The sequence below is a fragment of the Thunnus albacares genome, chromosome 2, assembly GCF_914725855.1.
Source record: "Thunnus albacares chromosome 2, fThuAlb1.1, whole genome shotgun sequence".
Taxonomy (NCBI): Eukaryota; Metazoa; Chordata; class Actinopteri; order Scombriformes; family Scombridae; genus Thunnus; species Thunnus albacares.
Genome location: NC_058107.1, coordinates 10,064,388 through 10,089,703, shown reverse-complemented (window position 1 = coordinate 10,089,703; position 25,316 = coordinate 10,064,388). Strand labels below are relative to the sequence as shown.

The 25,316-nt window shown below is 40.2% G+C and overlaps 1 protein-coding gene across 6 annotated transcripts in view; it reads left to right on the top strand.

The window, feature by feature from the left end:
- The window catches only part of LOC122991827, a 107,797-nt gene that overhangs the window by 79,615 nt on the left and 2,866 nt on the right, over positions 1 to 25,316 (top strand). For 2 of the 6 annotated variants that reach the window (XR_006405921.1, XM_044365235.1), the window contains one exon: positions 14,255 to 18,763. The exons of the other annotated variants lie outside the window; for them this stretch is intronic. Coding sequence is in view for 1 of the 2 variants with exons in the window: in XM_044365235.1 (XP_044221170.1) it covers positions 14,255 to 14,354 (100 nt within the window). In the remaining variant the exon portion in view is untranslated. Of the gene's footprint in view, positions 1 to 14,254; positions 18,764 to 25,316 lie in introns of those variants that run through there. 6 annotated transcript variants of the gene reach the window in all.

Below are 25,316 nucleotides of genomic sequence, written 5' to 3'. Positions count from 1 at the left end.
GGCAGAAGACTGTGTTCATCTGCGCACCAACCACCAATTTTGTGAGATAGGCAGAGGGCTGCGGTGCTACAGTGGTTTGCTGAATTAGAGGCTTTCACTTCTTCTAATGTTTTTCATTGACTGAAACTCTAAAAGCATTAGATAAATCTGTGTTGAGCAGTAGAGGCTCAAATACCCTCAGATAACCTCAGTCCAGAATGCAAAACATTTTAATTGTATAATTTCACATTACATATTTCATCATATCAATATGATTTGAGTGTATTTGACTCATGTGTAATAGTTCTAAAACTTTACATATTGCATACAGTACAGTACAGTAATGCAGTCTCTGATGAACAGTCATGATAAAGTCACTGAATTGATAAGAAATAGGAGGAAAAAGTCCTTCAGAAATATTGTCAGAGAGAAGAAAGAACTACTGACCTCTTCAGTTTCTCCTCTCTCTGTCTCACAAGTGGCATCTCTCAAAGTGACCCATTTATCTCTGCAGCCTTAGCTTGTCTCTGTGAAGAGCTGGGAATATACAGCAGTGTTTGAATAAAGAAGCGGAAGATAAGGAAGAGGTCTCTCTCAGACACTGAGGGCTTATCTTGAAACTACAAAACGTGCAAACTCCGGTCCACTCTCACTCAATTTTTTCTGAGTGCCATTAAAACACTTAATTCGCTTCAGGACTAATATTCTTTGACAGTTCATAAAGTTTGGGCTGGAATAATGGCTTTTTTGTCCTTAAAATCTAATATAGTATTCAAGAGTGATTTACATGTCACACTTAATTTTTTTATCTGCTGCCTCCTTGAAAGGACTTTGCTCTTTGCTATGTTAAAATGTTCAAATCGCATGCAGAGTGAGGAAAGGATATACATAAAAGACAAATAATCTGCATGGTGATGTCAGATATTCTTATGTGCTATAGTATCAGGCACACGTGAAGGTTTTTTCTTCTACTCAGCCTTCCACAGGAGAACACACACTCCCATGCACATGTACACATTTAGTAGACATTCATGTGTGACTAAAAAAGCATGTAGCTCAGACATATACAACACAAGGACACACACAGAGTATGTGCACAGAGACAAATACACACTGCCTTTTTATTATGATAAATACCCTGCTTCAAATACAAAAAAGCAGGTAAAAGCTGATTTTACAGTCCTACCCATTTCCCAGAAAACACACAGGATGCATCACTCATCGCATGTGCACTCAGCCTTTTAAAGTGAAACCATTGGATTGCAATGGAGATGCATTAAATTTGCATCTAGGCAACTAATAATTTATTGGGATATTAAACAGATATACTGCATTCCCCTGCTTAACCCCTCAACTGATTGCCATTACCCGCCCCTCCCTCCCCTCAGTCGGATAAACCCTGTGTGTTTTACTAAAGTCATCATTTACTCTGATTAGCATAGCTCCCAGCTGGAGCAGCGTGTCATGATTTTGCACTTAATAATTCTCCCTCTTCTCGTTTTCAGAATATGTCTGAGAGCAGGGGTGACAGAACCGGGTGTCATTGTGGTTTTTAATAGAGATCACATGACCATGACACTGTGCACACTTCTCATATCACCAATTATACCATCCAAAGGCATGAATGATGAAGTAGTGGTGAGTTGTCAGTAGGAGCAGTTTCCTCATATTTTCTTGACAGATTTTCCATTAATTGAGATTGAGAAAGCAAGAGAAAAGCAGTGAGAGAGAGACGCATGCCTCAGTTTAAGCACATGTCCCCTTTTTACAGTGAATTAAGATCAGATTGGTCAGCTGGCTGGGCTGCATTTTAATAGATGTTGAGCTGACGTTTTATACAGCTCATACACAATGGGCCCAGTGTGGCTTTAAAACACCCACAGGGTGCTATTTTTCATCACAGGGGTGCTCAGCAATGTGTACATTAGGATACTGTGTATTACAAGATTAAAATAAGGGTATCTTGGACTGCGGTCATTCCTGCTGCATATTTTATAAATTACACTATGTTCCCATTGTGGTATAAATAAAGTCCACACTGGGATGTTACTCAACCGCAGCATTAAACTGCAAAATGTGAAGTAGGTGGACTACATACTGTAAAAAAAACTGCTCCAGGATCATTTTTATTGAACTTTTTGTTCAATTTCAAATGTTTCAAATGTTTTAGATGGTAAAGTCATTATTTAATGTATTTCACACACATTGGAAGTAGAGCATGGAGAATTGCAATACCTCAGTATACAAGTATTTGTACATCTCATCTCTCTAGAGACTGTTCACTGGAAGGAGAAACAGGAGAGAAAGACAGATAAACTAATTGTCAAATTGTTTAGTCAGTTGGTCCAAACTGAAATCTCTCTCCAACTATTGGATGGATTGCCATGAAATTTTGTTCAAACATTCTTGGTCCCCAGAGAATGAATACTGCTGACTTTGGTGATTTTCATCTAGTGCTACCAGCAGGTTTAAGTTTTGACTTATCCAGTGAAACAGCTTGACATCTGCTTGATGGATTGGCACAAAATTTAAAATTTTGAGATTCATGTTCTCCACAGGATGAATCCTAATTACTTTGGGGACTTTTCCTCTAGCGCCACCATGAGGAAGACATTTGAGATTTTGACTGAAATGTCTCAACAAATATTGGATAGATTGCTGTGAAAATGAACACATGTATTCATGTCCCCCTCAGGATGAATTGTAAAACTGTGAAAATCCCTTAACTTTTCACTTAGCACCATCATCATGTCTAAATTCTAACATGTTCAATACTTTGGTTTATGACCGAATACCTGCAAAATGAATAACATTCCTATCAGCCTCAGCTTTACTTTGTGTTTAGTGCTAATTATCAAATCAAGATGTTGAACATGGTAAACACTGTACCTGTTAAAGATCAGCATGTTAGCATTGTCATTACAAGCATGTTCTCTTTAGCTCAAAGCACTACTTCACCTAAGAGTACAGCCTCATAGAGCCACTAGCAGGGCTGCAGACTCTTGTTAACGTCTAGATTGTCTTCAGCAGCACAGTGGAATAAAACTGCAGTAGGGAACACTTTCTTCTGCCACTAAAAACAAAAGCTTCGCAGTGTGAATTCAGTATTAGTCAGTGATGAAACAGGATTGCAGCTGTAGCCACTTTTGCCAACTTGGAAAGCTAGATGCTTGATTTGATGACTTAACAGACTCACGTTCAAATGTAGTAACTCTTTTATCCCTGCAACAATCCACTTCACGTTTTATGTGTTGCAGAGCTGCCCAGATATCTGTACACTGAGCATATCTCATCATTACGCCACACATTATATCAATGTATAGATAGAGAATGATGAGTGGAGGGAAAAAAATGTTTACTTTACAGTACCTGCATCTCCTCAGCTTCATTGAAAGAGCAATTCACAATTTACGTCTGTTTCTCTTGTGCATTTACAGTATGTTTGACCCTGTCTCTTCTGCTTTTATACAAGATTGAATACTATACCTGTGGGCGTCTTGCTTTTTTTGTTGCTGCTAACGCTCACAGCTGAGCTTTGTGTCTAAACAGCTGAAAACAAAGCATCCTATATGATCAATCCACAAAAGCCACCCAGTACAGTATTTGTGTAAAAGGCTGGACAGCAGGCCAGGGTGTGATCTGTACCCTGAGAATGGCTCTGGCTTTCATACTTGTTTCTGGCACTGGGGACCGCAGAGCAGCTGCCAAGGGCTCTGCGTTGGCCTCATTGTAAATATTAAGAGTTAATTCCCTGGGTAAAAGGCAGCTGTAAACCATCTGCACTGCTGTTAATCACAGAGAAATCGCCCCGCCAAGAATCTCCACTTGCCTTATTCAAATTGCAGCGCATAAACCGCAAATATTCACGGGTTGCGAGCACATATAGACACACACACAAAGTTTAGATTCACTACTTAATGTCTTTGCCAGGCAACAGTAGGCACCTCTCCAACTTGGTGGGGTGTATTTAGGAGATATACATGCACACACACACACACACAGAGAAGCACAGAAGTCAGGAGTGGCGTGTTTATGATGTGTGATTTAATTAGCTGGCTCTTAAAGCTAGTAGATAATACATGAGGTTAGACTGGTGAGAGACAGTGAGGAATGCATGAAGAGAGAGAGAGAGAGATACTCAGGGAGGGGGTGGGGTGGGGGGGGTGTGGAAGTCTATTGTGTCAGCATTTTATCACAGCTGAGTAGCTGGAGGTTCAAAGGTCAATCCCATTCTGCTTTCAGCCACAGTCACCTTGCCATACTGACAGAGCTATCTAAAGCAACATTGACTGAATCAGCCATCAGCCAACACCGCAGAAGCTCTTAAATGGCTAATGGAGCCGCCAGACCAGCTGGGAATACAAACCAATGGATTTATTGAACATTCTGCATACAGCACTGCCAGCAATACAAACTTTAGCCATACAGTGTGGTTTCCATATAACTGTCTACATTACGGGTTATGTTTACATATGATATATTAGTGGGAATCTATTGAATCTTTTGTAACATTCAAAATACAGAAGTAAGAAAAACATGCGTTTGTTAATTATACAACAACAATTACACAACCCCTCCAACTTTTAATAAATTAATGGTGTTGAATGGTGAGATTATATTATCTCAGCTCAATCCAATGATAGTGTTGGGTACCAAGTCCAGCACCCAGTCTTAGAATAAATTGATAGTGGCTTCTCATTGGTCAGTAATAGAGATAAGTTAGGAATTGTACTGATAAGAATACTCATAAGTATTAATAACAATAAACAGATGCCAGTATCAACAAAATCTTTACGATACTTGTCTTTTGCATGTCTGGAATGGAATCAATTAGCGACTCTGCCCAAAGGTTGGGACATAGAACTTTAATTTAACATTTATTCAGAGATGGGTGGCTGGTCTAATTAAACTACACAGTGTAATTTGTGTATTTATGCAGTCGCTAATTTCACTTTGAGCCAGCATTATTGGAGATGTATTAACCTTTCTGCAGAGCCCCTACTTGATCCCATTAACAGTAATTGAGTTTAAGCTCAACATTCAACATTCCTTCTGACTACACAAAAAGACGTATAAAGGCTTCCATGAGTTCGGCTGATCCTGAGGAATAAAAAGGAACGATGACATTCACCAAAGATCAATGTGTCACTTTGAAATACAAAAGAAACTGCAAAAAATACTCTATTGACATTTTTTCAGATCATCCAAAACAGTATTTGAACAGAAATTACAATGAGCCGTTCAATGGGATCATTATACATCTTTCATAGTACTCATACTGTACATATATAGAAAAACCTCACCTACAGTGCAAACCTGTACAATACTGCAGACTAGAGTGAGATCCCTCCATGTGAAATATGTATTCACCCTGTCAGTAACCTTCCGAACCTTCCACTCTGCGAGCATAACAGAAAATCAGCGCACAACATGCTGTACATTTCACTCTATACTGCGTGGAAAACATTTCACTGCTCCTATTCCATAATGGCCTCCACGGATGACGTGTTTTCCCCTCGGTTGAGGTGCTTGTACTGTCTTTTACAGTACAGGATGTACTCAGAAAGTCCCTCCAGTCCCACGATCTTGCATGAGGAGAAAACCCAGGAGTTGTCATGGCAGCTGAACTGAAGCAGGAATGCACATTACCATAGTAGAGAGAGAGAGAGAGAGGCAGAGAGAAATGTACTCAAATGATATCATTTTGCTGCAACCAGAGCTCCTTTGAGTTTTTATTGGCATGACATTAAATCACATTAAGAAGCAAATTGAGACTTTAAAGCTAAATGAGAAAGGCAGAGAGAAGTACTGTGTGTCATAGAAAGAAACACTAGAATTAACTGAGTGTTGAATTAATTTGTTAATATTGTGGTTAATTTCTGCTTAATAGCCTGCTGTCTATAATTCTACCTCATCTGATAATATACTGCTTTGGTTATGTAGGTTTCTTTTCAACTATGGAGCAATTTAGGCATACTTAAATAGAATTGAAATGAACTGAATTGAACTGAGTGGAGCCGAGTGGAAAAGCGAGAGAAGGATAGAGAGGGAGAGAGATGTGTGAGTACACTGAGAAGTCTGTTATGCTGAGGGCTTGTGCAGGGGAGGGCCCGAGCTGTGAATGCAGCGGAATGACAGGCAGGGATTAGAGGGGAGGTGGTGCCATTGAAAACACAAGCTGATCCAGGGAGCCGAGCTGACACTTGAACACAGCCAGCTGACAAGACCAGCCAGCCCTGCTGCAGTCCTGCAGAGGCTTCCCCCCCCCGCCTTTCCTCCAGGGAGCATGGGGGGGGGGGGGGGGGGGGGGGGGGGGGGGGGTCTGCATTGGTTCATTAGCTGTCACTGTAGAGACAGATGACGCAATGAAACAGGATTAACGGTCCGTGTACGATTTATCAGTTAAAGGTTATGATTCAGAATCCAAATTAGAAAAATGTAAATTTTGGTGCATTACTGTAAGTTCTCAGTAGGAACATTTTACATTTCAACAGCATGCCATGGATTGATTAAATAAGAAAAACCATAGCATGGACTGGACTTGCCTCTAATGGGTCAGTGAAACCCAAAACATTCCTCTGTCTTCTCATCCAGAAATGTGTCTAAAATCTTTCAAACTCAGGCAACAATCTCAGCTTATTATTCATAAAAATCATCAGAATTTAATTATACAATGTGCAGTTAATATGAAATCAAATAAAAAAATGTAATGCAGAGTTTAAGTTCATGTGAGGTAAAAGAAGTACACACATTACATTCTCTGGAAAAGACAGTCATAAAGACATCTGAATGTGGTTGATGTATTTCCTGCTGAAACAGGATGTTGGGGTGCCGCTTTACGTAAAAGTCACCTGTGATGTTTCTTCGTTTGGTTTTGCTTTTGTCCAGCAGCACCATGAAATTACAACTAAATACTTTGTCTGATAATATTTGAGAATTGTTTTCTTAATTAGTACAAATTGTTAAAAAAAAAAAAAAAAAGTCCTCTTGTGTGACAGAATGGCCCAATAAGGTAAAGGAGAAAAAAACGATTCTACCAGTAAAATCTGTTGACCGACTGTCACAAAAGCAGCTCATCATATGCCCTGCAAACAACAGAATGAAAGCAAATGCATACACAGGGGAGGTGTCTCAAAACTACAGCATCATCAGTACAGGAACTGGAATAACCTAGTGTGAGGAGGCAACCCACTCACCAAACAGGATGTCGAAGCACAGCCTCTGGGCGCTTAAGACAAACACATCTCCATATCCTTACTTTTTGCTGCACTATATAAACATCACACTGTTTCCTGAATTAGAACTGAACACTGGCCTTGGATGTAAATCATATACTGTAGCATCATTCAATGTTAATATATTTCCTACAGAGACTGGAATAAAGGAGGATAGTTATTGTCCTTTAATTGGTCAGTCTGATAGTGTTATGTATATCTTTGCATCTCCATAGGCTTATATGTGTGCCAAACATTTTATACAGTGAATTATCAACAACAACTGGCTTTAGCTAAAGCTTTTGGGTAACTGCTGCTGTGGCATCTCTGTCGAGGGTCCTTAGTTTACTGTCATAGAGGACTAAATAAACCAGAAAATATTCACATTTGAGGAGCTGGAATCAGAGAATTAAAACATTTTTTTCTTAAAAAAAAAAAAAGACTCCAAATGATTAATCGGTTATCAAAATAGTTGCCAATAATAATAATAATTGTCAACTAATTGATTAATTGACAGCTCTAGTCTGACACAACTCATATCATGAGACAAATACAAAAACTAATACATGAACGCCCACTTTCACTGGCATTACAATAAGCCAGAAAGAGGTTAAAAAAATATATTGGAGGTAAATATTCTGCACATATAAATTCTGCTGTGCTGTTGTCTCCCGTCTATGCCAGTCCATGTCTTTTCAAAGAGGAGCTGCCGGCATGATATGTTGGTGAATGGCGGGTAAGCAAGCTGTTTCAGATCTGCGAGGTCAAGGGCTGGCTGTGCTGACGCCTGTCACACTCAGAGACAGAACAGCTGGAACATGCACCAGTCTCTCCATTACGTCTGCGTGTTCACAAAAGCATAATTGCTTAACTATCTGAACTCGGGGGCCTCAGCTCGTAACGCCAGCAGTATTTTAATCAGATATGCGGCTCTTGAATGTGCGACTCCCCACAAGACTTGCAGAAGCCTCTGCTTTCCGGGAGTTCCTTTTTGATTAATAATCCTGACAAGTCAGCCCATTATTATAAATTAAACCGGCACAACTGCATGTGTCATATTATCTCCAGAGGCAGAGGGGACATGAGACAAAGCCAATGGCTTTTTGCGCAGGAGGCTGATTAGGAAGCACAAACACCTCTTGTCTCCTGCTGTGCTGCACTGGGGATTGGTTTGACACTTTGATCCAAGAGCTTTCTCAAATGCAGACACATAAACACGAACGTTCACAGTCGTATACACATGTCGCTGTGGGCGTCCTTGTGATGGCTGGGGTTTCAAGGGAATCAAAGTGGTACTTGGTTTTAAAACTAAAATACTGACCGCAGATGTGACTCTATAAACAACATGTGTACCAAACTCTGCTACAGTATATCATATATATATATATATATAGATATATATATATATCTATATATATATATAGATATATATATATATCTATATATATATATATCTATATATATATAGATATATATATCAAAAAATACCAAGGGCTGAAAGACGAGCTAGAAAAGATGTGGGGAGTAAAGGCAACAGTGGTGCCAGTGGTAATTGGAGCACTGGGGGCTGTGACCCACAAACTGGGAGAGTGGCTCCAGCAGATTCCGGGTACATCTGAGGTCTCTATCCAGAAGAGCGCAGTTCTAGGAACAGCTAAGATACTGCGCAGAACCCTCAAACTCCCAGGCCTCTGGTAGAGGACCCGAGCTTTAGGAAGACACACCACCCTCCCCCCCATGGGAGGGGGGTGAGAGGGAGATTTTTATATATATATGTATATATATTGTATCTACTGTAAGTGTGTTTACATTATCTTAAGTGTGTGGCTGCAGGCTGCACGTATACCTGTTTTCTATGCATTTACCCAAATATTCATGTTTCCATGTATCTTAAATGCACACACACCCACACACACAGCTGCACATTGCATAAAACAAGTGCAACATATGGGAAGAAAAAGAGCACCTCCAATGATCCATCAATTCCCATTGGTTTGTTGGGGGGGGTGGGGGGCGGGGATTATTGACTGGCAGAGTAAATTCAAGGCTTACTCACTGTCAACACAACCCAAGAGGCAGTCTGCTGGAAAATCTGGTGCCAGGTCGCTCCACATAATTCCCCTGTAGGGCTGCTGTCTGTGATGAGCCATGCTCAGTGTGGTTGTGTGGTTGCTGAAAGGCCTGTCATTACAGCTGCACCCTGTGGCAAGGCAGCCAGATCCAATCCAAATATGATCCCCTATGACAACCTGTCCCCCTCCAAACCCACTTATCAGGGTGGAGGATTTGGTTAATGTCTGTAATATGTAAGTGGGCATCAAACTAGCCACCAAATGTTCTGAAAAAAACTATTTATCCGCCTATGCCAGTTCTGCATAGAAGGCAGCTGCTGGCCTTTTATTAGAAATTTGATATGAGCAAACAGCACTGTCAGTCCTTCAACTGATGGATATGATTTAGTCCAGCATTTAACTCATCACTTTGACACTGTTTGTGTCCCTAACTTAGTCCTTACTTGAACTTTGGATTCCACACTATGATTATTGTTAGTAGTCCCAGTCATGGAATTGTTATTGTTATAATCTTATTGCTAATAAACTGTAATAAACTGTGATATGATCTCAGCTGGATCAGAGGTTTGTCAACCCTGCCAAACTGCAAGAAAAACATGCCTTTTTCTTGTTACATTTTTGGTAGCCATATTCAAAAAATATCAAACATTAAAACATTTGTGCCTTTTGTAGATACAGTAAATATATTTTGGTAATGTCAAATACTATTTTTTTTTTTCTGTGTGATTTAGATTTTGCATGCGACTGGCTGATATTATGATTTTTGCTTATATCTGAATCATGGAGATTAACAATCATGCCACAGAAGCATCTGGCTTATTTGAACACTCTAGCTGGTTATATAAACTAAATGTATTTCATTAGTTGAAATGTTTCTTACAGTAAGCAGTGTATATTTATGTCTTTGCATACAGCATACATATAAGCATATGTTCTGTATAAATTGACATTTGTGTGTTATTTTATGCAGAATCTAATCATCTGTCACTTGCTGTGTTTTCTGTGTTATAATTATATATCATATTATGAATACAATACATTTTTATGTGCAGGTATAGTTTCCCTTTGTTTCATGATGTTCTACCATTGTAATATCGTGTCTTAGCTTGTTTGTGACGGTCAGCAGGTTTGTTGTGACCGTGTGATTGCTGTAGGATGGAAATATGCCTGTTTAATGACGAGAGCTGCGTCCCATCTGTTAGCAAATTGTAGATTCAGATATGGTGTGTTTGCATGCAGCATTACATAACCCTGTTGCTCATGCGGCATTTCACAGGCCTTTGCTAGCTATTCATCTCATTTTGCTGCTTTTTCGTTCATCTCTTTTCTTATTCACTGAATTTTCAGCTAGATAAAGTACCTCAGGCTAGAATTCGGAGATGAAAATGCTGATGGATGACGGCACTACTGGTATACATACACTGTGTGTGTGTGTGTGTGTGTGTGTGTGTGTGTGTGTGTGTGTGTGTGTGTGTGTGTGTGTGTGTGTGTGTGTGTGTGTGTGTGTGTGTGGAACTCACACCTCTGCTGTAGGATGAGGCGTTTAGGACAGCTGACTCAGACTTGGAGATTTGACTCACATAAATAAACGTGGTGTTCTCTTTTGTCTCTCTCTTTCTTCCTCTGTCTCTTTCAATCACTCTCTCTCTCTCTCTCTCTTTGAAATCACTTAGTGATGGTCCCTCCACCCCTGCTGATGGATCTATTATTAATGAGGGCCCTTAGCACTAAACTAAATTTAGTGCATAAACTCCACTTGGAGAGCTAGAGTGGGGGATCAATAGGATGGCAGGGGCCACAGCAAGAGTCTCATTTAGCTCCTTGGAAATGCAGGATGTGGAAAGACTGACCCTGAGTGCAAATGCGTCTCCTGCCTGAAAGGGAGCCTCAGAGAGCAAGTCATAAAGAGAGCAAGAGGTTCTGACAATACCAGGCAAATTTCAGTAGGTCATTACTCTCCAATTGTTACCTTGTAGCTAATCTATACATGAGATAGAGGATCACTGATGGGGTGACGTTTGGTGTAATTAGGTTTATACAAGCTCTGGGTTATTGCCTATTCAGCACGCCACTCGTGCTGCATGAATCGCATCTGATTTTTTTCAGTCCCCGTGACATTCATAACACTTGTCTCCTGTCAGGATGGTCATGGCTATGATTACTCGCTTTCAATATCACCACATAGTCCAGTATTTAATCATAAACCTGTTTGTATGGAAACAATCAATTACTCGTATATTTTTTCTATAAGATGCTAGCTGAGGAACTATGCTTTTTTTTTTTCTTCACTATATCTATGAACAAGTCATTACTTTTAAAATAGATGCCTGAACCAATGGGTTTAAAAGAGTGAAAACAATCATTTTCTTCATTAGAGGTGTATGGAAACAGACTTAGTAATGTAATGACTCAGAACTGAAGTATATAATATAAATGGATGAAATCCTCAGTCTCTGCTGCCTGCTTTAGATTCACATTAATCAATGCACTGCAACAAATGTCCTTATATGCACACTCTCTGTGAGACAGAGATTCTTCCAGAAGGTCCTACAATACCCTACTGGAAAAGAACCCCCAACCCAGGCAGCACAGTAGTTGTGCCTTGCTCAATGTGAGTTAAACAACAATGCACATACACATCCCCCTACCAACAAAGTGGATCTGAGCTGACTGTGTTTGTATTGGGCAGCTTCCAGGTGTTTAAGTCAGTGAGTATGAAGCAGGGTGTTGCTGATAAAGATGTATGTACACAATATGTGTGCCGGCTCAGCATGTCTGAAATCCCTGGGCAAATATTGTCTTAAAATAAATAATAAAAAGCACCCTTTAAAGCAAATGCTTATCATCCTGTATAGCCACAGAGCATGCACAGGTCTTTTGAACATGCAAATATATGATCCCTCTAGGAAAAAACCCACCCTCTGTCATCCAGTTCATAGTACCATATGAACAACAGCATAAAAGGAGTAAAAACAGCAGTAATTTAGCAAAATGACCATAATACAAACAGATAATAATTTAACAGATTAAAAAAACAAGATGGAACAGATAAAAACACCAAAGCACTAACAGAAAGACTGGTGCTAACAATACAGAGCAATATTATGCAAACAACAAAAAGTCTGTTTGGCTGTCTGAAATATGACTCTATAAAGAGGTAGGGCTTTAATATACTGCCAGCAGACTGAATACTAAATGGATGACTGTTCAAAATCCAAGTTGCCACTACAACAAAAGCTTTATCACCACTTGATTTTAACCTGGACTCTGGCCTGGCCTCCTGGGACAGCAGGGAGTTAAAGGCTCACTGATGTAATCCAGCACCTGGCCATGGATCTTAAAAGACTTTGGCAACCAGGGCAAAGAAGCTAAAATCAGAGTGTTGTGGGAAATGTGTTCTTTTTTCTTTTTCTTGGTAACCTGGCTTCAGAATTCTGCAAAGTTTGAAGCTGAGCTACGGCTCTTGTTGAAAGTATGATGTTTCAATAGAGCAGGCACAAGGGTATTATGATTTTCTCTGTATTGCTAAAGGACAACATTGTTCTGATCCTTGAAATATTCCTGCTGCTGGCAAAAAAAAGAAACAAGTTCTCAGAAAAACACCCACTGGTAGGTAGAAAGGAATTTGTATAGAGATGCAGCTTTCGACAGCCCCCAAAGTAGGTGGTCAAAACCTCCCTTTTTTAACCATTATCCCGAAATGTAACTGTAGCCATCCAACAACTCCATTCATTTATCAAAAAACTAAAAAACCAACCAAAAATCTTTTATTAACAGCGTTGGATTTCACATTACTTTGAGTCTTTTCGTTGTGTTGGCTCAGGACACACTGCACAACTGGAATAGATTCAACATGTCACACTTGGTGACAAGATTAAGACAAAGTTCATACACTAAATATCTAAATTCCACCACTATGCCACTCCCCAGTCCAATGACAATATGAGCTTCCTCCCAAAAGAAAACCAATCTTTTTCCCTTTCTTGTTGCACGCAACTCCAGTTGGTGACTGTCAATCTCACATTACAAGAGGATGTCAAGGCTTCACATAAGTTGCAAAAGTCAAAAGATGCACTAGGAGGGAAAAAAACCTACATGTTCTTGATTTGGAAAGAGAATCAGACCTGTAATCTGACTTCTGACAAATGAAAATCAAAAGTCATGTGATGCATACTCAGCTTTGAGTAATAAAACAAATGTTGCAACAGGCATGACTGAACGAAAAAAAGTAGGAAGGAACGAGTGGGTTCAATGACATGTCTCCACTTCCTCAGACAGACTCACATAAAGTGACTGAAAGCCAATCTCGCCTTCTGCCCACAGGGCTGGCAGTAATTACAATGGCAAATACATCGTTCACCTTTAGTCAGGACTAAAGCGCGGAACAGTGAGCTTTACTGAAAGTCAATCCTGGACGAGGGAAGCGTGGAACAAATTGGAGACAGACGCTGGGGATGACTGAGGGAGGCAGATGAGGGGTTAAGGGATGGAGATGGAGGAAGGAGAGGGGTGACAGCGGAGGGAGGAGAGAGGACCAGAGGAAAAGATTCATTTACCCGGCAGTGTATAAAACAGACACAACGCAGGGACTGATAGTGACTGAAATATCAAAGCCAGTAGTCTGCTGGGTAGGCTGGGAAGTGGCTGCCGCTGCTGTTTGATCCATCATGCTGCTGCTTGTTTTTTTACTAAAAGCTTTGGAGAAGCCTCTGGGTGCCAGGGAGAAGTGAAGTGAGGCGGAGAATACATCCAATCTCTCTCTCTCTCTCTCTCTCTCTGTGTGTCAGTTTGTCTCTCCCTCTCTCTCCTACTCTACCTCTCATCTTGTACAATTTGTGAGAACTCCTTTAGGCACAGCAGGATGAGAAAGTATGCATTGCTGGGACAACATGCGTGGAAGCATTTGCTCTGTCTATGAATGTGTATCTACCTGTTTTCGCTAACGCTCGGCTTTAAGTTTGATCTTCATCTCGCACGCTGTTATCACAGACACGCGGGAGCTTCTTTTGAGGGGGAGGAACAGCAGAAGAAAGTAGAGAAAACGATTTCTGCGTCTTCTCCATGGCAGATCTCTCACACTCGGAGGTGAATTGGATTTCAGGAGAGAGGAGATCAGTGAGTGGAGCCTGCAGCGGAACATCCCAGCATTGTCACACTGGTTGCCACCTGAAAGACCACAAAATAAAAGCGTCACCAGAAACCGAGCTGCGGCCTTAATCTGTGGGACGACACTTGTTGACTAACTTTGAAGATTTGAGGTTTCTCAGACTTACCACCAGAGAAACTGTGGATCGTTTCTGTATCTGAGCAGCCAGAAATCATCGTTCTTTCTATGAAACACAGACTAAAAGCCTGACTTGTTATTGACTTTTCTGTTTCAGTCCATTTTAACCACAAAGACATGATGTCCATGAAAGGAAAGAGGCCCACAATTTTAAGCCTTGAGGAAATTGAAACATGGATTTGGCAACAGGCTGCAACTCCTTAAATATTGTAGATTTTACTGCTGATGCTTTAAATCAGTCAGCTTTAATGTAACCCATTAACACCCTGTAGTACTGTGGGTAGTCTGCTAGATATCAAGACAAAAATGTCAGACAGCTTAGAGTATATTTCAGCCCGTAAGTAAACATTGAACATGAGCCCACGCACGTAAACACACACTATAACCATAATCACTTGAGTGCAACTCTTGCAAGGGTTTTGGACATGTGAGCACTCCCTGGGGAGCCTTAGCTAAGGGAAGCTCATCGGGCTGCAGCAGAGAGTAACTCTATTTCTCTGTCTTTCTCTCCTTTTTCTTCCTCCGTTCATCATTGCCTCCCACCAGAGACCTCTGAGAGATTAACTACAGATCAGCTGGGAGACAGAACTGTAGAGACAGTGACTCACTAAACAGCAACAGAGAGAGAGAGAGGCACACTGTGGGTGATGTGCACTGTATGTGTGTTTGTGTGTGGTACAAACTGGTTACCATCTATAAAACAACAGATATTTGTCACAGTTTGCATTTCTTGCATGTTGACGAGAAAAATACACATACTTTATGACCAGTTGACTAGTTGAATTTTACTGTTGCCCTATAGGATATAGAGAAAACGCACATAATTTGAAGTTCAATTCAGGGAAGACAACCATGATGCCTTGCTGGATTAAGGGAACACACACATTACTTTATTTTAATTATGGAATACAAACATGATGACTTGCTGGATTTAGTAAACACACATGTTGCTTTGTTGGATTTAGGGAACACACACACGTTCCCTTAGTGGATTTAGTAAACACACATGTTGCTTTGTTGGATTTAGGGAACACACACACGTTCCCTTAGTGGATTTAGTAAACACACATGTTGCCTTATTGTATTTATGGAACACAAATATGATGCCTCACTGGTTTTAGTATAAACACACACATTACCTTGGTGGATTAGGGAACACACAGATGTTACCTTACCTGTGGATTTAGTAAACACACACATAGCCTTGGTGGATCTAGGGAACACACACTTTACCTTGATGGATTTAGGGAACACACGTTACCTTGATGGATTTAGTAAACACACACATTGCCTTGATGGATTTAGGGAACACACGTTACCTTGATGGATTTAGTAAACACACACTATACCTTGTTGGATTCAGGGAACACATGCTTCATGCCAGTTTGATTTAAGGAGCACACACGTGTTTCTAGTTTGATTTAGGGGACACACATGATGATTTGTTGGATTTAGGGAACACACAACTGTTGCCTTGTTTGATTTAGAGAACACACACAATGACTTTTTTGTTTAGGGAACATTGCCTTGTTGGATTCAGGGAACACACACTCGATGCCATTTGTATTATGGGAACACACATAGGATGCCTTGTTGGATTTAGAGATTTAGAGAGCACACTCACAATGCCAGTAGGATTGAGGGAACACAAACAGAATGGCATGTTCAATTGTTAGATTTAGGGAAAACACGGACAGAACAGAATGACGGGAAATCAGTAAGAATACTTTGTATTTTCAGGTGTGCCTGCTACAACGTTCAATACTGCTTATCACCGGAGACAGTTCAAGTGTGTCACTCCACATTATCAGAGAGATGGACTACACAGATACAAAGAGCTACGGTTTCTTCTGACTGACCACTTCGAGAGATTCATTAGGACACTATCAGTATTCACAGATTAGTGCTGGGCACATCACTTAATTTGTGAATTTTCCCAAAATAAGCTCGAATATAATGATCACATGTTGCTACAGTAGTGTGTGCAGCCCGACTGCTCTGCCAGCCCTGCCTGGGTCACATCGGTGTGATACTGTGCAATTATTTTGTGCAGCTTGAATATTTTTTCCTCCACAATCCTTTACATGTAGAGAAGTGTCACACCAGACTTTTCTGAAAGACTACAGAAGTTGAGATTCTGATTCACTGCAGGATCAATCATTCATTCACTCACTCTGTTTAACTGGAGGTGAGGTACATTGCCACTTCAGCCCGGCCGATACATATTTAACAAGCTGTCTGCACCAATCTTGAGCTAAGGCCCCTCAAAATTCTTGTGGAAAATGGATTTAGTGTGGTGTGGAGGAAAAGTTAAACAAGCATGAACAATGGATGAAAGGTTTTGACCATATCCTTCCCTGTATTTGCTAGTATTACAGAATGACTTTACTTTGCTCCAGGGCTATAAATTCAGTTCTCCTCAAAAATGAGATTCAATCATTTGAAAAGAAATGGCATTTACTCTTAAAAAATGAGAAAAGAACAAAATCAGCTTAGCTTCTACAGACTGGATCCTCTATATTTTAGAGGGATTAAACGATGACCTTAAAGTAATGATTTTTAATGGATGTATACATAGTGTTGCAGAAGAAAATCCTTCAGTGCGGTACCATAAAGCGAGAGGATAAACACTTTTTCACATTTGCCCAAATGCGTCTGTATCAATTTATAAAAGAAAGCTGCTTAGCATAAACCCACTGTTAGAAACTCCCTCCATCTGTAACGATGAAAATCTACTGTCACACATAATCAGAGATATTACATTTCAGGCTTACATAATTAATCAGCAAGTCGGTGAATAACTTATGATCCAAGTCATAAATTATATTTAACCAAGTCATTACTAGGGGTGAACTCGTGAAGCGACTGCTTTCCTCGCTTGAGAGTAATACTCCGAGTTGCCTCAGCATGTCTTCATTTATAAACCAAATTACATATACAGTATGTTCTCTCACAGTGTCTCATAGTTTATGCAAATTTTCTTGAGATACTTTTTAATCATCTCTGCTGTTTTTTTCTTATAAAAAAATCTGAGTACATAAAGTGATAAAGGCTTTGGGTTGGACTGAAATTGAAATTGTGAGCACAAACAAGCTACCGGAGTGATTAATACAGGATGTCTATAATGAGCATACAGGAAATAAACATGAAATGTTTCATTTGAGTACAAGAAAACCTGCAAGGTTACAAAATAAAGACATGAGTATAAAACATCAGTACCGTGGTTAACTACAGAGTGTCTACATATTGTCACTGTTAAGGTTAGAAGTGACTCAAAATAAATATCTGGGAAGAGGAAAAGTTGACCCATAAGGACACACAACAAAACAGAGAATTAGAAGCCTCCCTCACAGAAAATGTAGCATCTAAAGCATTGTGTTCTCTCATTTGCCTGGAGTAGATGCATGCATGAAAAGCTCCAAGTCTCTTTACATGCAAATCCAGTCTGTGTCTATGAGTGTGTTTTATCTCGGGGGCTGCTGTTTGCTAATCAAGAGCCTTGTGAAAGCCAGGGGAGCGTTATAAGAAGCTGAGTATAATACGCCTGCTCACAGCCTCTCTCTCTCTCTCTATTTGAACACACGGTCATTTTACAGCCTTTTAACTTTCAATCTGCCCATCGTTGATTTTCTATTCATCCCACTCGTTTGTTATTCCGCAAGCCTCACAGTTGCCGTTTGAATGTATGCGCCGTGTTAACACTTGAGATAATGCATATCAGCACTGCTCAAAGGGACAGAACACCATTGCGTTTTTTTTAGGGTGGGGAATTGTATTTTTTAGCAAAGAGCAATCCGAGCAATCGCAGCTTGTTGTGCACGCTGCGCAGCATCAGTGATTGGTGTAGAAGAAGAATAATGTACGATCTATGACAAGATGTATGTTTGAACTAAAAATTCGGCTAACTAAACATTTACAAAGCTCTTGCCAGTATCAGAGCTGTAATATTGTAGACAAAAATGAATAAGCTATGTTTCCCTTCACTCACCAAGTACTGTTTACATTCCATCTTTGAACTGTTTATAACTTGACACGTATTAATTCATGTCCATGACTTGTGACTTGTATATTAGATTTCTTATATACTGCAAAAGTTTTTGTGCAGAACTGGATGTTCCTTTACATAAATCTTCTATTGAATATCTTTTGAATACACAATGAGAACAATCCTTTATTTACTCTATGTCTACAATAAAAAAGTGGTTATAAAACTATATATGCAGTACATCCAAAGTGCATCAATTATTCAACAGATAGACATATTAATGATGGCCTGCTGTGCAAGGAACTTAACCCCTAACAACTGCTTAGCAGGTTATGTGAATGTGAAGCAGCACTGGTGGTAAGAAAAATGGTCGGCAAACTGTCTTTGCATAAATAAAATGAAATAAAAGAAAGATAAACTCTCCTGATTTATCATAATGTTCTCTTAAGTGACCGCAGCTCTCCATCTCTACTTAATCCAGACCGTGAGGATGGATACGGGATCGTCTGTGCAGCTCCCTCATTACACAGAACAACACAGACAGCCTTCACTGCTGCCTGCCATCAGCCTGTTTATGCTGCCTTCCATCATGTTTACCCTCTCTGTTAACATTGTGCTCATTATACTGCGAGCTGCAGATATGTGTGGAAAACAAGCTGAGAGAACTCCCTTATTCTCTCCCTCCCTCCCTCTGTTACTCTGTTTCAGTGTCACTCGCTCACTTATTCACGCGTTCTAACAAGCGAGGTCCTGGGTGGGGAAGCCCTCCCCTGTGACAGTTTGGCACATTGTGTCAGCCTGTTGAGTGCCACTGAGAAAACATCACCTCTGCTAATGTGGCATTGTGTGACACAGCCTCCGAGCTTGGAAAATATGCCACTTGTGAACAGTTACAGGGTGCCTTATACTACATGGCTGCATGTTGGGAGAAACCCTGAGTGAGACCCAAGCAAAAGTGAAAGGAGGGAGAATAGGCTTTGTGTGTGGGAGGTTTTGAGACTTTGGCACAAATGATTGCTGCAGCTTCTGTGGTTCGGTGGCTCGGGTGCTAATTGCAGCGTGACCGGTGGGAATACTTTTCTGAATCTCACAAAGCCCCGGAGAGACGAGACGTTGCCTATGTAAAAGAAACCACTCACACCCCATCAATCGCCGCTTATCCACAAGTTGTTTACTAGGTTATATGCATTCAGACTGGGGTCAGACATTAAAAGGAAAGCTGCGACAGTTACACAGACTATCCTTTACTGCCTTTTTTGTGAAACTTTGATACTAATCCCTGAGCGAGTAATCCAACCTCTTTTTTTTTTTCTCCCTCCCTCCTCCACTGAAGCCACAGGTCACACTGCAGTCTAATCACTGGCACACCCTGTCATGCAAATTAAATTAATATTTTACATAATCCACTCCATTTTGCTTAAAGGAATGCATTAACCTTTTTAGCAAATACGTTTTTTAATTAGCTAAACTTAATGTGATGAAAAGACTGAGTGTTCAGTATTTGGTGCATTAGTGGTTTCAGGATGAGGCAAATTTACAAACTTGCATAGTTAAAGGAATAGTTCCACATTTTGGGATTAGAGATGTGCCATTATACCTTTTTATTATACACCACTGTGAAATATGCTGACAGTGTCAATACCGCCAACCATTTCCATTACTGTGATATCATCCTGTTCAGAGGACACTGTGAACACTGAGCAGCAGTCCTGCCTTTAGTAGTTTGATTTTGTTTAGCTACAAGGAAGGAGCTTTCTACTGGTCTATTGACACAGCACAAAGAACCAGACACCTGTCTGTCAAGCTCTAGCTACCCTGCCCAGGACTTTCTATATTAACATTAGCTGTCAACTCACTGAATTGTGGCTAACTTCTGGCTGTTTAGTTGTAACATTCAGTGAGAGACAGCTGCATTTTACAGGAAAAACTCCTTGTGTCAAGATCGCACACATCACATTCTTCCTCACTGGTCAGCTTCAGCTCAGCTGCTGTTAGTAGTTAGTAGTGATGTAGAGAAGGTGTGTGGCCTGTAGGAGCTCAGTATAACTGTTTGGTACGCGTTTAATAATTTATCTGCCTTTTAAATATGAATTTAACTGTTACCACCCAGCAGATAACACTTACTACAAAGTAATCAATCTATCAGTTTGTTTACAGAGTTTAAACTATTTTTGAGTGTTGTGATCATGATGTCGTTTAACTATATTTTAGCACTAATAGTAGGATTTCTGGAAATGTTGTATACTGTTTACTGTGATATTATTAGCTACCATAATCATAGCATGAAAATTTGATACCGGCACATCTCTATCTGGGTTATACACTTGTTCTTTTTCTGAGAAGATCAATACCACTTTCATATCTGTGCAATACAAAGCAAGAGCCAGGAGGCGGTTAGTTTAGCTTAGCTTATTTTAACACTGGAGACAGTGGAGAACAGCTAGCATAGCTCTGTCTTAAGTTTAAAAAAGCCCTCTAGCAGCATCTAAAGCTCACTAATAAACATGACATTATATCTTGTGTTTAATCTATACAAAAAATGTTTTATAGTGGACCATGTGTAGTATGAATATATTTCCTAAAATATCAAAGTATTTCTTTAATGCACAGGTACAGCTGCTACCAGTCTTCTCAATGGGTGATCAGTATTATTTTTTTACCCAAAAAGATACGCCTTCACAGCTTGTTCGTTTTTTTTATTTATTTATCACCTTCAAGACAATATATAAATGGATTTTAGGTACGACCAGGTGTGTAGTGAGTATAATCATCAAATGATGTCAAAGCATTGAACTGAAGCACAGTTTTGGGGAGATATTGACCAATTTTAGAGTTTTTAATGAAAGGAAGTGGCTCTTGGTACAGATTCCTCCATGTCCATTTATTGTTGGTACAGAATTATTACATATGCACATTGGTATTGATTGTGCAAGATCATATGATCAAATTCAAATTGTTTCAAAATGGAGTAATGTTTTTGCTTGGAGGTGATTCACCAATCCTTCCCATGGTTTGGGTTAACACAGTAAAATGCTGTAAAAATGTTTTATTTAAACGCCTGATGTGACGGTCAAAATGTCCGGTCAAAATGTCCTGTTTAACGGCACTAAAATGTCCTACATGACAGGAAAAAAATGTCCGGTAAAGAATTGCACCGGTTCCGTAGCCGCTACCTTTATGAAACGCTCTGCTGTCACAACATCTGTTGATGCGATTTGGAGAGGCAGACAGTAGTGTTACTTTAACATCAGCGAGGGCACCAGACATCAAGGATCAATAAAAACCATTATGGTATTTCACTCAAAATGTTGAGCAATGTCTGGAACCAAAACAAGAAATGTGAGAATTCTTGACTGAAGAATCCTCAGAGAAGAAAAAAGAAAGGACAGAGAAAAAGAATAGGAACAGAAACACATCCCCTCATGGCTTACAATAATTCAAAGAAACATAGTTTTTTATGATGACATTTAACGTGACATTTATCCACATCAATCTCTTAACTCAATTTATTTCACTAAAATAGCAGGTCACATTGCTAATTTCGCCCTGAATGATGCCTGTAATAAAAACCCTACTGCCTGTTCAAGGGCTGCCAATAAATTCAGCTCTCACCCACACAGCTCTGGGGCCAATCTTTCTGTTTGATTAAACTTTGCTCCCCAGTGGTATGAAATATCCAAAGACACTTAGATTTACAACCTACTCTGTTTAGTTATTGACACCTCACTGCCTCTGCTATCAGTTTCTTGACTAATCCCTGTTGTTACCTCACTTATTTAAGTTGGCGACTTCCATTTGACTTTCAGTGATAAACTGCTCTGCCAGTGATTCATTACTACTTGATGGCAGCAGCTATGGACATGTTTACATTACACATGCAATATCTGATAGGCTCATGCTAAGTCTAGCAGTCTATAAATAATTGTCTGTGTTCAACATGAAACAAACAGCTGTTGTCTTTGAAGCAAAGATACGGAGCGCTGGTTCTGCGATAGATCTAAATAACACAAGCTGAGCAGATAGCATGCAGAGAGAGAAAACAAGAGAGATGAAGAGAGGAAGAATGGAAGAAAGGCTGATAAAAAGAGACAGTGGGAGAGAACAGGAGGGCAAGAGATGAAGGGAGTGGGTAAGGAGGCTCTCAAGCAGGGAGGATGTGTAAGCTCTGTCTGTGGAGTGAGCAGGTTAATTTTTCATGCAGCGGTTTGCAGGGCCCGGCCCTGGCAATCCTATAGCTGGCCACGGTTTCCCGAGAGAGAGCTTGTTGCTCGAGGCCCCCAGGCAGGTTTTGTGTTGAGTCTGCCTGTAAATTGCCACCAAACTAGTGAATTACTCCATGATGTGTCACAGAGGCAGCCGAAAGCCCTATAGGCATAAAGCCACGGACTTATGTTTTCCCTCACAGTAATTCCTCAGTGACAGCTTGGGCAGCAAATTGAGATGTCTCAGTTAGAATTCAACAACTCTATATTCAAAACAGCTGGTTGCCGTCGCTGCTGGAGTTTCTGATGAATTGTATACGTGAGGGTGGTGCTTCTGATTTTACAAACGATGGAAAATGATTTTTTGTGGTCATTTATCTGTCAGGAAAACTTCAAAATTGAGATAGTCCTCTTGAATAAAAATGACAGCATCAATCATTTCAGCAAAGGCCTCATAAGGGCATGTTTACCTACAAACCAGGATTTTTCCCTAATCTTAACCATGTCGATTTTTTTGCCTAAATTCACCCAAACCATAACTTAGTGGTGTCAGATGAGAAAACAGGTTTATTTTTGTGGTAGGTAACGCCAAACTTTGTTATATCAGGGTGTCAGACCATAAAACAGTTTTCGATGTATGCCATTGTTTAATTTGCAGGGCTTGGCAAATTCATTAATTTTTCTGCCGCTCGCCCTTTCAAACAAAGGCTAGTGTGCAGGGTTGGTTTAAAATGTGCACCCAGCAGGGTAATTGGAATTCAGAATCTCAATAGTGAACATTTAACAAAATTATGACTCTTGGGTTGAATCTGAGACATTGTAGCTTCAGCCTGATCTCAAGACTCTATAAAACTACAGACACTCCATCAAACAACACCAGTAGTATTCACAGAGAAGTCTTAATAATGAACAGTTAGTGTCAGGATAGGTTAAGGCCAGGATCTTCTCGTTACACGATGGTCTTCTCAAGCCCCTGTCCAGTAACCCAGGAATTACATTCATAATGGACATTCAACACCTCAGGAATTATGTCCAATGTGCCCTATATCTTAGGAGGCAGAGGCTTTGTTAATCCAAACCCTAACCCTGACCCCTAACCCCAGTCTAGACCTTAACCTAACCATACTTCATCCATAATTTGTCTGTCATAACCACAATCTTTCCCTTGCAGTACCTTTATCAGTTGGACGTAATCAATGTTTTTGCAGACTCAGCCAATACTGCTAATCTTGTCTGGCAAAAGTTCCACCCAGCAGAACAAAATCTGCAAGTTAAACAATTACTGTACCTTAAGGAAGCTGAACAGTGGCTTCTACAACTGATGACAATGTTCCTAATATGTTCCATACTGACTGTGCACAAATTATGTTGTGCAAGCAAAAGAATTAATTTACTTCACAACAGTGTGGGGATTTGTGTGTCTTACAGCTGTCTAGTGTTCTAGTGTGAAATCTAGGCTTATTGATTTCTGTGAGGCTATATTCTTTACAAAGGATACGCTGAGTACTGGAGGAGATTTTTTTTTTTGTTTTTTTGCCCGCTTCAGATCCCTCACCTCTCAATCCCCTGTCTACACCACACAGTACGCTCTTACAACTATCTCAACAGAAAATAACCTTTTAGGAAGAAGCACCTTGACCCCAGCGACATCAAAGGAATCCTTATCGTGGTGGCAGTGGCATAGAAAAACAATTCTGCTGCTTAAACATCATAAAAGCATGACAGGCTCCCTCCCCTTAGCTTCCAGCACAGCCGGGGCTAAGCGTTTCAAAGAGACTAGCGTTTGAATGACTGCGATGTGGGAGCTCAGAGTCTGTAGCTATGGATTAAGCTCACAGCAAATAGTAGCATGGAAAAAACAGAGGTAATCTCTTCCCTCTCCTCCACGGCCCTCTCACCATACCTGTTCCCCCTTTTTTAATCTCCTTACTGAATTAGTTCTTGCAAAGCTGCTCAAACAGAGAGAGGTTTATTCACAGTGGTTACAGAGGTTAAAGTAACAGGAAAATGATACTGTCTCAGGTTCCCAAAAGGTCCATTTGCTCAAAGATCAATGTGCTACTCACCTGGTTATTGTTCTCCGAAGCAACATACTGTACAGGTAGAATACACACTGCAATCCTTAAGTTTGCTGCTTGGATAAAAAGTACACAAAGGCATTCGACAAACTTAGCAGACCTTGAACTGCAGCCAGCAGTACGCAGCAACAAAGTCTTACATTTTGAAATATGCGCATTGATTACACAGTGTAACCTGACACAGCAGTGTGTCATAAAAACTTCATCATACTCACTCACTGAGTGTAGTCTCTGGTTTAATCACCTACAGTGCTCTGGATAATTTACCCTGCAGCTCACTGCATTTGCATAAAAGTAGTTTCGTTTTGCATTTTGATGTGTTGCTTTGCAGTTTCATAGAAGATTCTAGCCATAAAAGAAAATTCCCACACCTGAACCAGCACACTAACTGCCTAAATATTTCAGGCTGTCTCTTGCAGCTTTGCTTTCACTGCTTCCTGTGCTGTGAAGATCAAATAATAAGCGAGAGGATTCTTCGCAATATTTCACACTGACTGAATAT